General features: G+C 38.7%; 1 protein-coding gene across 20 annotated transcripts in view; it reads left to right on the forward strand.

Annotated features, from left to right (window-relative positions):
- Window positions 1–13,708, forward strand: part of ANO10 (anoctamin 10) — a 328,446-nt gene that overhangs the window by 255,476 nt on the left and 59,262 nt on the right. For all 20 annotated transcript variants that reach the window (XM_009239147.4, XM_009239145.4, XM_063722557.1 and 17 more), the window contains one exon: window positions 6,979–7,095. In XM_009239147.4, coding sequence (XP_009237422.1) covers window positions 6,979–7,095 — 117 coding nt within the window. The remainder of the gene's footprint in view (window positions 1–6,978; window positions 7,096–13,708) is intronic.

The raw sequence follows: 13,708 nt of genomic DNA on the forward strand, positions 1-13,708 counted from the left end.
TATTTTTTTGTGAGACAGGGTTTTACCATGTTGCCCAAGCTGGTCTCAAACTCCTGGGGCTCAATGATTCACCCACCTAGGCCTCTCAAAGTGCTGGAATTATAGGCATAGTACCCGGCCACAAATTACATTTTTTGATCCATTAGTATTCTTTTGTAGTTAGTTTTATGTTTTTATCTTTAAAGTGTATACTAGAATTAAAAGTGACTTATATACCACCATTGTATTATTAAAGGATTTTTTATTTGTCTATATATTTACCTTTACCAGAGAGTTTATTTTTTCTTATGCTGTTGTGTTGCTATCTAGTGTCCTTGAGCTTCTGCTTGAAGGAATGCCTGTAGCATTATGTGTAAGGCAGTTGTAGTAGTGATGAGATCCCTCAGGTTTTGCTTATCTGAAAGGTCTTTATTTCTCTCCTACATTTTTGAAGGATGATTTTTCCAGGTATAGCATTCTTGGTTGGGAGTTTTTTCTTTCAGTACTTTGAATATATCATCTTGTTCTCTTCTGGCCCCCAATCTTCCTGCTGAGAAATCTGCTGATAATCTGGGAATTCCCTTGTACATGATAAGTTACTTTTCTCTTGCTGCTTTCAAGATACTCTCTTTGTCTTTGATTTTGACAGTTTGATTATAATGTGTCTTGGTGTAGGCCTCTTTGGGCTCATCTTAGTCACCTTTCAGCTTCTTGAATTTGGATTTACATTTCCTCAGATTTGGGAAGTTTCCAGCTATTATTTCCTCAAATTAAGTTCTGTTCCCATTTCTTTCTCTCTCTTCTCCTCTGGAACTCTTATAATACATAATTGGTCCAATTGATGGTGTTTCATTAAGCTTTCTTAACTTTTCTTCTTTTGTTGTTTTTGCTCCTGTGACTCAATAATTTCCAATGACCTATCTTTGAGTTCACTGATTCTTTTTTTCTGCTTGTTCAAATCTGCTGTTAAACCTCATTAGTGAATTTTTTTTTTTTTTTTTTTGAGACAGAGTTTCACTCTAGTTGCCCAGGCTGGAGTGCAGTGGCACCATCTCGGCTCACTGCAACCTCTGCCTCCTGGATTCAAGCAATTCTCCTGCGTCAGCTTCCCAAGTAGCTGGGATTACAGGTGGCTGCCACCATGCCCGGCTAAATTTTTTGTATTTTTAGCAGAGACGGGGTTTCACCATGTTGGTCAGGCTTGTCTTCAACTCCTGACCTCAGGTGATCCACCTGCCTCAGCCTCCCAAAGTAGTGGGATTACAGGCGTGAGCCACCATGCCTGGCTGAATTTTTTTTTTTTTTTCATACAGACAAGGCCCTGCCGTGTCACCAGGCTGGAGTGTGGTGGTATGATAATAGCTCACTCCAGCCTCAAATTCCTGGTTTCAAGCAATCCTACAGCCTCAGTCTCCCAAGTAGCTGGGACATCAGGCATGCGGCACCACACCCAGCTAAGTTTTTTATTTTATTTTATTTTTTTGTAGAGATAAGGTCTTGCTATGTTGCTTGGGCCAGTCTCAAATCCTGGTCTCAAATGATCCTCCACCTTGGCCTCCCAAAGTGCTGAGATTACAAGTGTGAGCCATCATGCCTAGGTGTGACTTGTTAATTCAGTTATTCTTCAGCTCCAGAATTTCTGTTGGGTTCTTTTTTACAGTTTCTATTTGATTGCTGATATATTCTCTTTCTGTTCATGCATTGTTTTCCTCATTTTATTTAGTTGTCTGTGACCTCTTATAGCTCACTGAGCTTTTTAAAGACAGTTATTTGAATTCTCTGTCAGGCAATTCACAGATCTTCATTTCTTTTGGGTCAGCTTCTGAAGAATCATTGTGTTTCTTTGCTTGGGCTATTTTTCCTTGTTTTTGTTTTTGTTTTCCAGATGCCCTTTTGTTTTTTGCTGGCATTTGGGCATCTGAAAAACAGCCATCTCTCTGTCATTACAGACTAGCTTTATACAAGGAAGGCCTTCACCAATCAGCCCAGTTAGAGAATCAGAGAGTCTCTCAAATCTTTTCTGGTAGTGTGTCTTCTCTGGGATTATGCATCTAATTTCCTGATTAAAAAGGCTTGCCAGCTTCTTCTTCAGGAGATTGTAATTTCTTGCTGCCTCTGGTATCTGTCTGCAGTACTGCAAGTTCTCTGGTGCTGCTAAAGCTGACAAGCTCTTAATTGTTCTTAGCACCCCCTAGGCATTTAAAGTATACCCTTTAAGTTCACATGCCCTCTAATTTAGAAAAGACAGAAACTAGTCCCTCAGGCGGTCCTCTGAAAAGACAGAAAGTTGGATGCATACATTCTACTTTCTCTTTCCGTCTCAAGGTGGCATGAGAAAGGCTCCCTATGGCCCCAGCTTCTCTGATGGCTGTTCTTTATTCACTTTGGTGCAGACTCCCTGGCTCAGTCCTTTCCTTTGTGGGGTCAAATCTGACATTGGCCCTTCTCTGAGGCTCCTTTGAGAGTACCTGCCTTTGCCTTGGTCCTATCATCAGAAGTTCTGGCAACTTCTTTTATTTTCCAGTGTTGTTCCTGTTAGAATATATCTTTGTGTCATTTCAGGGGACCTTTGGGAGGTGGAAGAAGTAGATGTACATGCTTGGTCTGCCATCTTAAAATGAAAATCCCTGAGGTTGTTTTCTTAAGAACCTAATTCCATAACATTTTTTTCAATCTCTCCTCCATTAATCATTTTTATTAATTTGCATTTGGCATGTAATTTGCCTAGTAATCATCAGAGGATACCTTTTTCAGGGCACTCCGTTTGTTCAGTTGTGGCTGCTATCTGAATGGAGACAGGTAACTCTGCATACATACCATTGTAGGAATCAGATCTGCTTTTCAGAATTCTAAGAATTCAACTCTAATTTGCATTTTCTGTTTCAGTAGAGACAGGGTTGGGGACATATTACTACAAAACACAGCTACTACTATGGATCATATCACAAGTTTTCTAGTTTTTGCAAAATAAAATGGTTCTGCTGGCTCTCCTTGCAGCTGGCATGAGAGTCCTAGGGTTTGACAACCCTGTAGTGACCAAAGGTGAGCAATGTGCTAATAGCAGAGCGGGCAGTCCACTGGCACTGGAAAACGTTTAGCTTCTGAGTGCTAATTTTCTCTGGTCCTGTTACTTTTTTTCCCTTTCCCAACTCAGACACCCTATAATCACTTCTTAAGGCATATTGTTGTGGGGAGCCAACTTCTTTGTATTTGCTAGTTTTAAAATTCTGCCCATCTCCTCACCCTCCCCTCACCTTCACTGTTCTTCTCCTTTACTTTGTTTAGGACATAATTTTGTGAGTTTTACTGTAAAAGAAGATTGTTGATGAAGAATCACAATTCTGGTACATAAAATGTCTTCTTTTTTCATAGACAGGCTCCTTCCACCCCACTGTTCATTTTGAGTGTTTTTCTTCAGATCTGAATAGATTCCTATTTTATCTTATTTTCTTTTATTTAAACAAGAAAAAATGATGAAAATGCTTTTTTACAGTTTTTTTTTTCTTTCTCAGATTAGTTAGCATAAAGCAGTTCCCAGCCTTGAAACAGAGTGGCTGTATGGAAAATATAAATAATATCCAAAAAATTGACCTTTTGAAACAAGAGGCTATAAATGTTATTTAGGCTTCCAGGCTACAACACAAAAGCTTACTTAATGATGCTTAACTTGAATTCTGGATCCTGGGTAAGAGAAACTCTAAGAAAGTTGAGGTGGAGGTGGGGAAGGTCTAATATATCCTTTCCTGACCATAGAGACAATATTGGCTCCTTTCTGCTTCTCTTTACACCTTTTCCTTGAAGCAGGTCCCCTGCTGTTGAAGCTGATTCTATCTCTGCTGTGTTGTCTTCCCACCTCACTCCCAAGTATTCATTGTTATTTGCCTAGGGGTAGGGGTAGGGGTGGAGGATAGCGAGAAAGAACTTGCTAGCAACAACTAATTAAAGTAATTAACCAATATCTGTGAATGGTTGATGCTCCTTAACCTTCCCACTGATGCTTTCACTTTTAATAGAAAATATGTATTAAAGCAAATAAACCTATAATTGGTGAAATTTCTGGTAGTTTAGCAAAGTGGGGAGAAAATCACTATGACAGATTAGAGAAGGTTAGGAAGTAGTTGATGAAGGCTTCCATCTGAGCACTCTGGCCCTGTATAAGTACTTTCCACATATTTGCAGAATGAATGAATACAAAGTGATCACTTTGCCCAGCTTTTTTTTTTTTTTTTTTTTTTTTGAGATAGTGTCTCGCTCTGTCACCCAGGCTGGAGTGCAGTGGCATGATCTCAGCTCACTGAAACCTCCGCCTTCCAAGTGCAAGCAATTCCCCTGCCTCAACCTCCCAAGTAGCTGGGATTACAGGTGCCTGCCACCATGCCTGGCTAATTTTTGTATTTCTAGTGGAGATGGGGTTTCCCCAAGTTGTCCAGGCTGGTCTTGAACTCCTGACCTCAAGTGATCCACCCACCTCAGCCTCTCAAAGTGCTGGGATTACAGGCGTGAGCCACTGCACCCAGCCCACTTTGCCCAGCTTCTTATATTCTTGGACTTCAGTTTAAAAAGCCATATTCTCTGAACTGCAGATTGTCTGGCTTTGTCTGTTTACTGGGCAAATGAGCAATCAGGATGAGGTGAGTTTAGGAGCCTGGCAGGGCATATGTAATTCGTTTATAGGAATCCCTGTGTTGTTTTTTATATAAATTTTTCCCCCATATAAAAGTAATGCATGTCCATTAAAGAGTAAAGATAGACTGCCTATAGTGCCACCATCTAAAGAAAACCATTGTGAAGATGCTATATTTTTTGGAAAATAAACTGTAGAGAATTACTCATAAAAGCATGCTGCTATGCAAATGTTTAAAATGGCATCTTGTTTTGATTAATATTGTCTAATAAATACCAACTTTTTTCAATTCATGAGAATTTTGTGAACAGTTCACATGGAAACCACAGCAGCAAAATCTGGTCAGCTTTGTTCTGTTACCTCCTTGTTCTGTTACCTGTTAGCCAGTCCTGGTTCCCAAAGGAGAGTTAACACACCTTCCAGATGCCTTACATCCAAGGGAAGCATGTCCTTCCTCAGCAGGATATTTTGTTTTTTTCATTCCTGCCAAGACTCTGAGGAAGAGGAAATGGGTACAGATTTATTAGGAGAGATGGAAAAGGGCCATGACTTTGTCATGTCATGTAGGGCTCCGGCAACTTAAGCCCACACAGACTCTGAAATACATGGAAGATTTATTTTTATCTACTAATTTGTGTATTTCTTGTCTGATATTTCCACTGAAGAGATTGTCTTGTATAAAATTATATCTCAGTACTCTAATGGAATGAAATAACAGTACAGCATAGCCTTTTCTGAATTATTCATGTATTCTTTGGAGATTATATCCAGGTTTTTATTAATTCAGTTAGTTCAGAATTTCAACATAGGGTATCATCTGGTCCATGCTGTATTATCTACTTGTTTTCCTACTCTAGACCCTTAATCAGTATCTTCCAGTGTCATCTTTGGTCATGGCAGTCACATTTACATGAAGGCTGTCCGTCCCTTGTCTATTCTATGTCTCTTGTTAATACCAGCCACTGCTTGGCCTGTCCTGGGGTTCTGCTGATTTTCAAGTCTTCTGATTAAATTATTGCTTGTTCTGGCATCATGCTGATTTCCTTCACTATTTCATGCTTCTCCCAGGAGATATCTGCTTGTTATTTATCCCTTATTTCTCCTTTTGAAAATATCACAGTAAGAAATTCATTTAATTTTTTTCAACTGTTCTTTTTTTGTCGATTCAATGCAACATTTCTTAAAGGCTGTTCCATCTCTCTCATTGATTTTCTTAATGCCTTTTAATTATTTCTTTTAAAATTCACAACTTTTAATATTTAGTAACTCATGCTGTCACCACAGAGGCAGCTTTATCCTTTTGATCACTTAGATTTCTGTGAGTGTTGATTCTGGATCACAAGATGATCTGGATTTGGAGAAGTATCAGTAGGTTGAGCCTATACATCTGAACAGTGGGATTACCAAGGGAAGCAATACCATGGGCTTAATTATACATCTCTTATCATTATGTTATAGAGGACTTCTTTATGATGCTTGTGTGAGAAGGAAAAATAATAGCCAGGTTTTAAGTTTTCCATATTATAATGTCTGTGTACTTACCATATATGGAGTCAGCAGCATAAGGTTACAATCATTGAATTAATCTTTATTTATTATCACATCGTAAAAGAAAATGCACCAAATGCTATTGGGATTAGAGGATTCATGACACCTTATTTTTAAGATACGTGTGCGTTTCATGTAACTCAAACTGAAGTGCAGCACAGGGACATTGGGCAGAGAGTGGAGTGACTACAAATATTGTATACTAAGATACATTTCTAGAAAAGAGTTTGTGGAAGACTTCAGAATAAACCATTTTTCTATAAAACATTGAGGGTACCATTATGGTATCGGTTTACAGGAATACCTGATTTTAAAAAGAATAAAGCTGGCTGGTTGTGGTGGCTCAACACCTGTAATCCCAGCACTTTGGGAGGCCAAGGTGGGTGGATCACCTGAGGTCAGGAGTTTGAGACCAGTCTGACCAACATGGTGAAACCCGTGTCTCTACTAAAAAATTAGTTGAGTGTGATGGTGCATTCGGGAGGCTGAGGCAGGAGAATCACTTGAACCTGGGAGGCAGAGGTTGCAGTGAGCAAAGATCGTGCCACTGCACTCCTCTAGCCTGGGCGACAGAATGAAACTCGGTCTCAAAAAAAAAAAAAAAAAGAAAGAATTAAGCGAAGTCAGTAATTATTGAATGGACCACAACCAGGTGGACTCCCTCAGTACAACTCATGGGCCTGCTTGGTCTTTGATACTTCACAGGCCAATACTTAGAAATTACCCAAGATTAATATAAAGGATCCTAGATTGCTTAGATATCAATTTATTTCCTTGCATATATGGTCTGATGTATCACATCAACATGTACTCTTTCTTGTTTTCAGCACGCACTCCTGGCTTTAAAGTTTATACTTGCATTTGCCATACCTGATAAACCACGGCATATCCAGATGAAACTAGCCAGATTGGAATTTGAATCTTTGGAGGCACTCAAGCAGCAGGTAAGAGCAGCTGTCCTGAAAATGTATGTATTGCTTTAGCAAATGACAGGAAAAATAATTCAGAAGAATCAGCCTCAGCATTTTTTTCAGCCTTGAAGTTACCAGTTTAAATGAATACAGAGGACTCCAGTTTAGGATGACATAACAAAACCAAAATCCTAACAATATGAGCAACAAATAGGTTTAAAGAACTAAACTAAAGAAACAAAAATATTCAGGCAATGTTAAATAAAGAATAGAGCTAGCATTCAGCAAAAGAACAAGACAGACATCTAAGAATCAACCTGGGGCAGCTCCCCACAGCTTCCAGTTTTGCCATCTCCTGAAACATTAAGTGAGGAGAAGTGAATGAATAAAATCCTGAATAATATCTTTCAGAGAGCGAGACAGAATGAGATCAGGTGTGTAGAAACAGCAAAATTGCCCTGAAAGGAGAAACTGTGTCTTAGTGACTTCCACATTCTACCAGAGACTCCAAAAAAAAAAAAGGCCATGCTGGAGTTGACCATTTTGGTGATTTTCTGCTTGTAGAAGAGTGGGAGTAGACAGAAGATCCCTAGACACCTGGAGTATCTCTCACTTGTTATCTTTAGTGCTGCATAAGAATTTAAGCAATGAGAGAATCAGTGAGGCATTGCCATCTGAGGGACAAGCTCTGGGCAGAACCTCCTGGACACACACTCTTTCTTTGGCCTCCAAACCACTTTGCATAGGAATATTTCTTCTTATGTTTGGGGAGTGGGGAGAAAAAAAGAACATGAAGAGGACCCACCCAAGATGACCCTTTGATCAAAGCATGAGGGCTCCAAGGGTAGTGCGCCGGACAGGAGAACCCCACATCAAACCAATACTTGCCCTGATGAGGCAGGGTGACTCCAGAAGAGGACTTGTGATAAGAATGTGGAAAAGAGGATGAACCCGGGCCCATTAGCCATAGCTGTGCTCATGTTTGCCACACAGTAGGTGACAAAACTAAGTTACCTGCATTCCTAGAGGTTGGGCAAGTTCACTTTTGGCATGTGTGGGTAAACCGGAACCCAGCGTCATGCCCAATAATGAAACTCCAGAGCATTCCCAGCAATGGCAGGAAATCCATCATCACCACTGACAGCTAGCATTCTTCTAGAGGTACTAACCAAAGCAGTTGTATAAGAGGAAGAGATAAGTTCAAGTAGAAGCGGCAAGATTATCATTACTTGAAAATTAGAGGATTAGGCTGGGTGCAGTGGCTCACACTTGTAATCCCAGCACTTTGGGAGGCTGAGGTGGGTAGGTCCCTTGAGCCCAGGAGTTTAAGACCAACCTGGGCAACATGGTGAAACCCCGTCTCTACAAAAAATACAAAAATTAGCCAGGCATGGTGGTGCACGCCTGTAGTAACAGCTACTTGGGAGGCTGAGCTGGGAGAATTGCTTGAGCCTAGAAGGTCGAGGCTGTAATGAGCCATGATCACGCCACTGCACTCCCGCCTGGGTGACAGAGTGAGACCTTGTCTCAAAAAAAAAAAAAAGAAAAAAAGAAAAGAAAAGAAAATTAGAGGATTATATAGCTAAAAATAAATTATTAAAAATAGAAAAATTTGGTAAGGAAGCAAGTTACAAAGTTTATCTGAAATCGTGTTTCTTTTCACAAGAAATAATCAGTTAGAAAATATTTTTGATGAAAAATTCACATTTACAGAAGAAACCAAAATGTAAAAACTTAGGTGGTAATTTATGGAAACAATATAGATAACTTATAGGACAATTTTTTTTAAACTTTACTGGGATCAAAAGATTTAATCTTGTAAATATCCAATACCAATTCAAATATATCAAAATAAACATCTGAGAATAGCAAAGAAACTTCTGATAAAGAAGAAAAATGGGGACTCTCACTCTGTCAGATATTAAAATGTATTCTGAATAGTACAATAATTACAATTGAATACATTTTAAATTAGGGAAGAAATGGAAAAATCAGTGGAATAGAGAGCATTGAGTTCATAAATGGGCCCAAGTAAAACTGGGGATTTCATTTATGGTAAAAGTGATATTTTATGTCAATGGAAAAAAGAAGGATTATTTGTTACACAGTTTGATGGCAAACAGCTGTTTGGGAAAATTATTATATTTTATTTTAACTCATTCCTTATGAACCTCCCCACCACCACAAAATTCAAGGTTGACAGATTTAAACGTAAAAAATGTAAACTGTAAGAAGTCTATTAAAAGTCTGGGTATATCTTTTAGTGGGAAATGCCTTCCTAATCAAGACACAAAACCCAAAAATCATTTAAAAAAATGATAAAGTAAAATACATGAAAAATGAAAACTTCTGTATGACAAAAAATAAGCAAACTCAAAAGATAAATTGGACAAACTGGAAAAATATTTTCTTATATAACAAAGTCAATATCTTTAATTCAAAAAATAATTTCCACAAATCTATAAAAAATGACAGTCCAGTAATGAAAGGATAACATATGAAGAGATGCTCAACCTCATTCAAAATTAAAGAAATATAAATTTAAACACCAGTGAAATACCACATTTCGCATGTTCTATTGGATTATGTCATGATAGCCTGTCCTCATTGGATTTGGGAAATGGACATTCTTTTATATATAACTGACAGAAGTGTAAATTGGTTCAGTCTTTCTCGAATTGTAGTTGAATTTAATTTCAATTACTCTGCAACACCAAACAAATCTTACTAGGGTAATGGTTGTATCTGAAAAGAGTACCAAAATTCAGTCATTGAAACATTTTTATTAGCAAAAATCTGGAGGTAACTAAATTCCTCAATAGGAGAATGGTTAAATAAATTATTGTATATCTATACAATAAAATTCCAGTAACCTGCTTTTTTAAAAAAGATCTGTCTATGCTTATGCATGCACATACACACTGCCTACATTTTTGCAGCTATTGAATTTATGACTAAAAGATTTTAGGTGTCAGTTTAAAAATGTGTGAGAGGGCATAAAGCATCTAAAAACTTTATGAGGTATGTAAGAAAAAAAGCTTAATGTACAGCCTTGTCTCTGGAAGAGTTTTAGTTAATCAGATTTCTCCATTGATCGCATTTCTGGTGACATTTTGTAGATGGGGGCAGGCAACTTCCTGGCTGGTGCATACATATCTTAACTCCAGGTCAAAGAAGAATCATGCTTCATGTTACTCAGGATTTCGTGGTATATCTATACAATAAATTTTATGGTCTGTCTGTACCATAAAATTCTATGAATTTGCTTTTTAAAAAAGATCTGCTTTTGAAAAAATCACTCAGGATTTCATGTTACTACTTGTTTGTCTAAAAAGGAAAGGATTCTTATTGAGAGAATGAAATTATAACTCATTCCCTATGAACCTCCCTCACTACCACCAAATTCAACATATTATTAATATGTCTCATGTTACTAAATACATTTACCTAAAACTCCAAATGCAGGACTGTTATATTTGCCATTGAGGGTGTCAAGGATATGTGTTTACTATGGATATGGCTAAATGACCTCTCAAGTCATCTCAACTCTTAGATTCTCATATCTTCAGGTACACTTTACCTGACAGTGAGGCAAAGCTCTTTATTTATGCTCATCTTCTTTGAGAAATGAAACACTGACCAAAATCCTATCTCATACAAGTTGAGTATCCCTTATCCAAAGTGCTTAGGACCAGAAGCATTTTAGATTTTGGATTTTTTTTCAGATTTTTGAATAGTTGCATTGTATTTACTGCTGAGCATTCCTAATGGGAAAATCTGAAATCTGAAATGCTTCAATGAGCTTTTTTTTTTTTTTTTTTTGCATTCACAAAGTTTCAGGATTTTGGGGTATTTCAGATTTTCAGATTAGGGATGCTCAACCTGTATTACTTAAAAAGAAGAAGAAAAATCTAAAAGATGTTATATCTCTCTGAGATTTTTTTCCCCTGAGGACATAGATCTGATTCTCTGGTTAAAATCACCTTGTAAGAAAAGGTGATTCTGGAGGGACAGATGTCTAATAGGTTCCATTCAGTATACTTATTGAATGCTTTCTAATAGAACATTCATAGCTTGCCCTGAAGGTGATTTTTAAATTTGTACATGTGCAGCTCTAATGTCTCTGATCCATCAAGTGGGCAGACAGCAATGATGAGTGTTGTCAGGCTTCTTAGGGCCTTGCAAACCCAGAAGAAGTGTTCTCCCTCCCTGTCTCCACTAAATTTTTTTCTTTTAATTATCAATCTGAGAATTAAAGGTTCAGGGTTGGCTGGGTGTGGTGGCTCACGCCTGTAATCCGAGCACTTTGGGAGACCAAGGTGGGTGGATCAGTTGAGGTCAGGAGTTCGAGATCAGCCCAGCCAACATGGTGAAACCCCATCTCTACTAAAAATACAAAAATTAGCTGGGTATGGTGGCACATGCCTGTAATCCCAGCTACTCGGGAGGCTGAGGCACGAGAATCGCTTGAATCTCGAAGGCGGAGGTTGCAGTGAGCCAAGATCACGCCTCTGCACTCCAGGCTGGGTAACAGAGTGAGACTCTGTCTCAAAAAAAAAGGTTCAGGGTAAAAGTTGGACCGAAGATATTGTATTTAACAACCGCCTCTCACTCTCTTTTGCTGACTCAAGGCTTTGCTGCATGGTTGACACTGCTACATGGGCCACCCAAGTTTATGCCCCCAACCAGGAGAGACAAACATTTTCATCACAATTCCTGTTTAGTCTCACTGCCCAGGAGGTCCAAGAAGGTACAAAAGGTTACCTACTTTTCAGAAACTAAAAAAATTAACTGGCCATGACTTCAGTTTACTTGCTGAACTAGTGCCATTTCTAGGATGGAGAATATGTTTCTCATTTTTCTTTAATCTGACATTTAACTATCTGCTTTGTAACTATGAGTAGCCTCAACTCACTGGGCTCCTCCCATGTAACAAAAGCAGAGAGAGCTTCTGTCAGGTACCCTGGTCAGTTTGTGGGACCAGATCAGAAATTGACTTATTGAAAACATATTTGGGTGAAGTCTCACTGTTAAGTGACCAGACATTGATAGTAAGCTTATCAGTAGAAATTATTACTTATAGATAGTTATTATGTTTAATTTATGCCTGAATTGCTACTTTTCAACTCAAGTCTCATTTTATGGGCAAAATATGATTGAGAAATTTGACAGTCCTTAAATAGGGCTGTGCATTTTAGATGTAAACCCTTGTGAAAAACACATGTACTTAGACCCTATGCCCTGAAGATTCTTATTCCCTAAATCAAAGGTGGCGCCCAGGGACCTACATTTTTAAAAAAATGCTCCTGTGTCTCCACCCCACTTTTATCAATCCCTACCCCCCAGCAAAAATAGATTCCCAAGCATGGCCAGGTGAGTGCCAAGAACAAGCAAGTTTGAAGCCACCTTGTGCCACCTGTGGACAAGTCAGGTGGCCTCTTCACACCTCAGTTTTTTATTTTTATTTTTTTTTCATAAAATGAAAGACTGGATTCCCCAGTCTATGGGAAGGCCCAAGAAATCTCCTTTTTAAACCAGCACATCAAGTGATTCTAATGCAGGGTCCTTGGATCCCATTTGGAGACATGCTCTGTGGATTCAGTTATTCTTCTCAGCTTGTGACAGGAGGAGTGGTGGTGGATTGCTGAAATGAATGTGGGAAGGAAATGTACTGAAAACAGATCTTTTTTGGTATCAAATAGGAAGCTATGTGGTGTTTCTAAATATATAGGCAAATTAGACATACTTGAAGGTGAGAGGCAAACTGAGGAAAATAAAATAGTTTACTTTGCATAGGGCATTTTCAAATGATTAGGCTTCATTTGGCTGAAACCTTTACAAAGAATTCTAGACGGTAAATATCATCCTAGTGATGCCCTTTTATTTCTCTTCAAATTGATTTATTCATCTTTCAGTCATTTTAAGATCCAATTAAAAATAGAAAGGATTCTAATGCAGGAACCATTTGATAACTCCGTGGCCTGGAGCACAAGGACAACATCCACTTAACCTGCTTCTGGGCAGCCAGCCCTCCTGGGAACCCAGAACACACACAGAAGCCAGGGAGCAGGGCTGGCTGCCTAGAGCCTTTGAGAAAGAAAACAGCCTCAGGAATCAGTTAAATGAAAAAGAGAAGGACTTTAAGGAGACACTACTAATTATAGCTCTCAGGGGCCTCAAATTAGGTGTAGGACCCTTAACTAGACAGGCCAACTGGGCCAGGCCTTATCAAATAATGTCTTTGTTTTTTAGAGTTAAGTGTATTTAAATTATGTTAATGGAAAAACCAAACTCTGTAAGATATTTAAAGAGGTTTATTCTAAGCCAATATGAGTGATCATAGTCCCAGGGAACAGTCTCGAGGTCCTGAGAAAGTGCCCAAGGCAGTCAGGTTACAGTTTGGCTTCATTATGCATTTTAGGGAGACAGAAGTTACAGAGAAAGACATAAATAAATACATGTGAGGTATACATTGATGCAATGTGAAAGGTGTGGAGGCGGAGGAGGGATGGGCTTACAGGGCATAGGTGGATTCAAATTGGCAATTGGTTGAAAGAGTCAAGCTTTGTCTAAAGACCTGGAGGCAGTAGAAGGAAATGCCTGAGTTAAGATAAAGGGGTTTGTGGAAGCCAAGGTTCTTGTTGGG

Source organism: Pongo abelii, chromosome 2 (assembly GCF_028885655.2).
Source record: "Pongo abelii isolate AG06213 chromosome 2, NHGRI_mPonAbe1-v2.0_pri, whole genome shotgun sequence".
NCBI lineage: Eukaryota > Metazoa > Chordata > Mammalia > Primates > Hominidae > Pongo > Pongo abelii.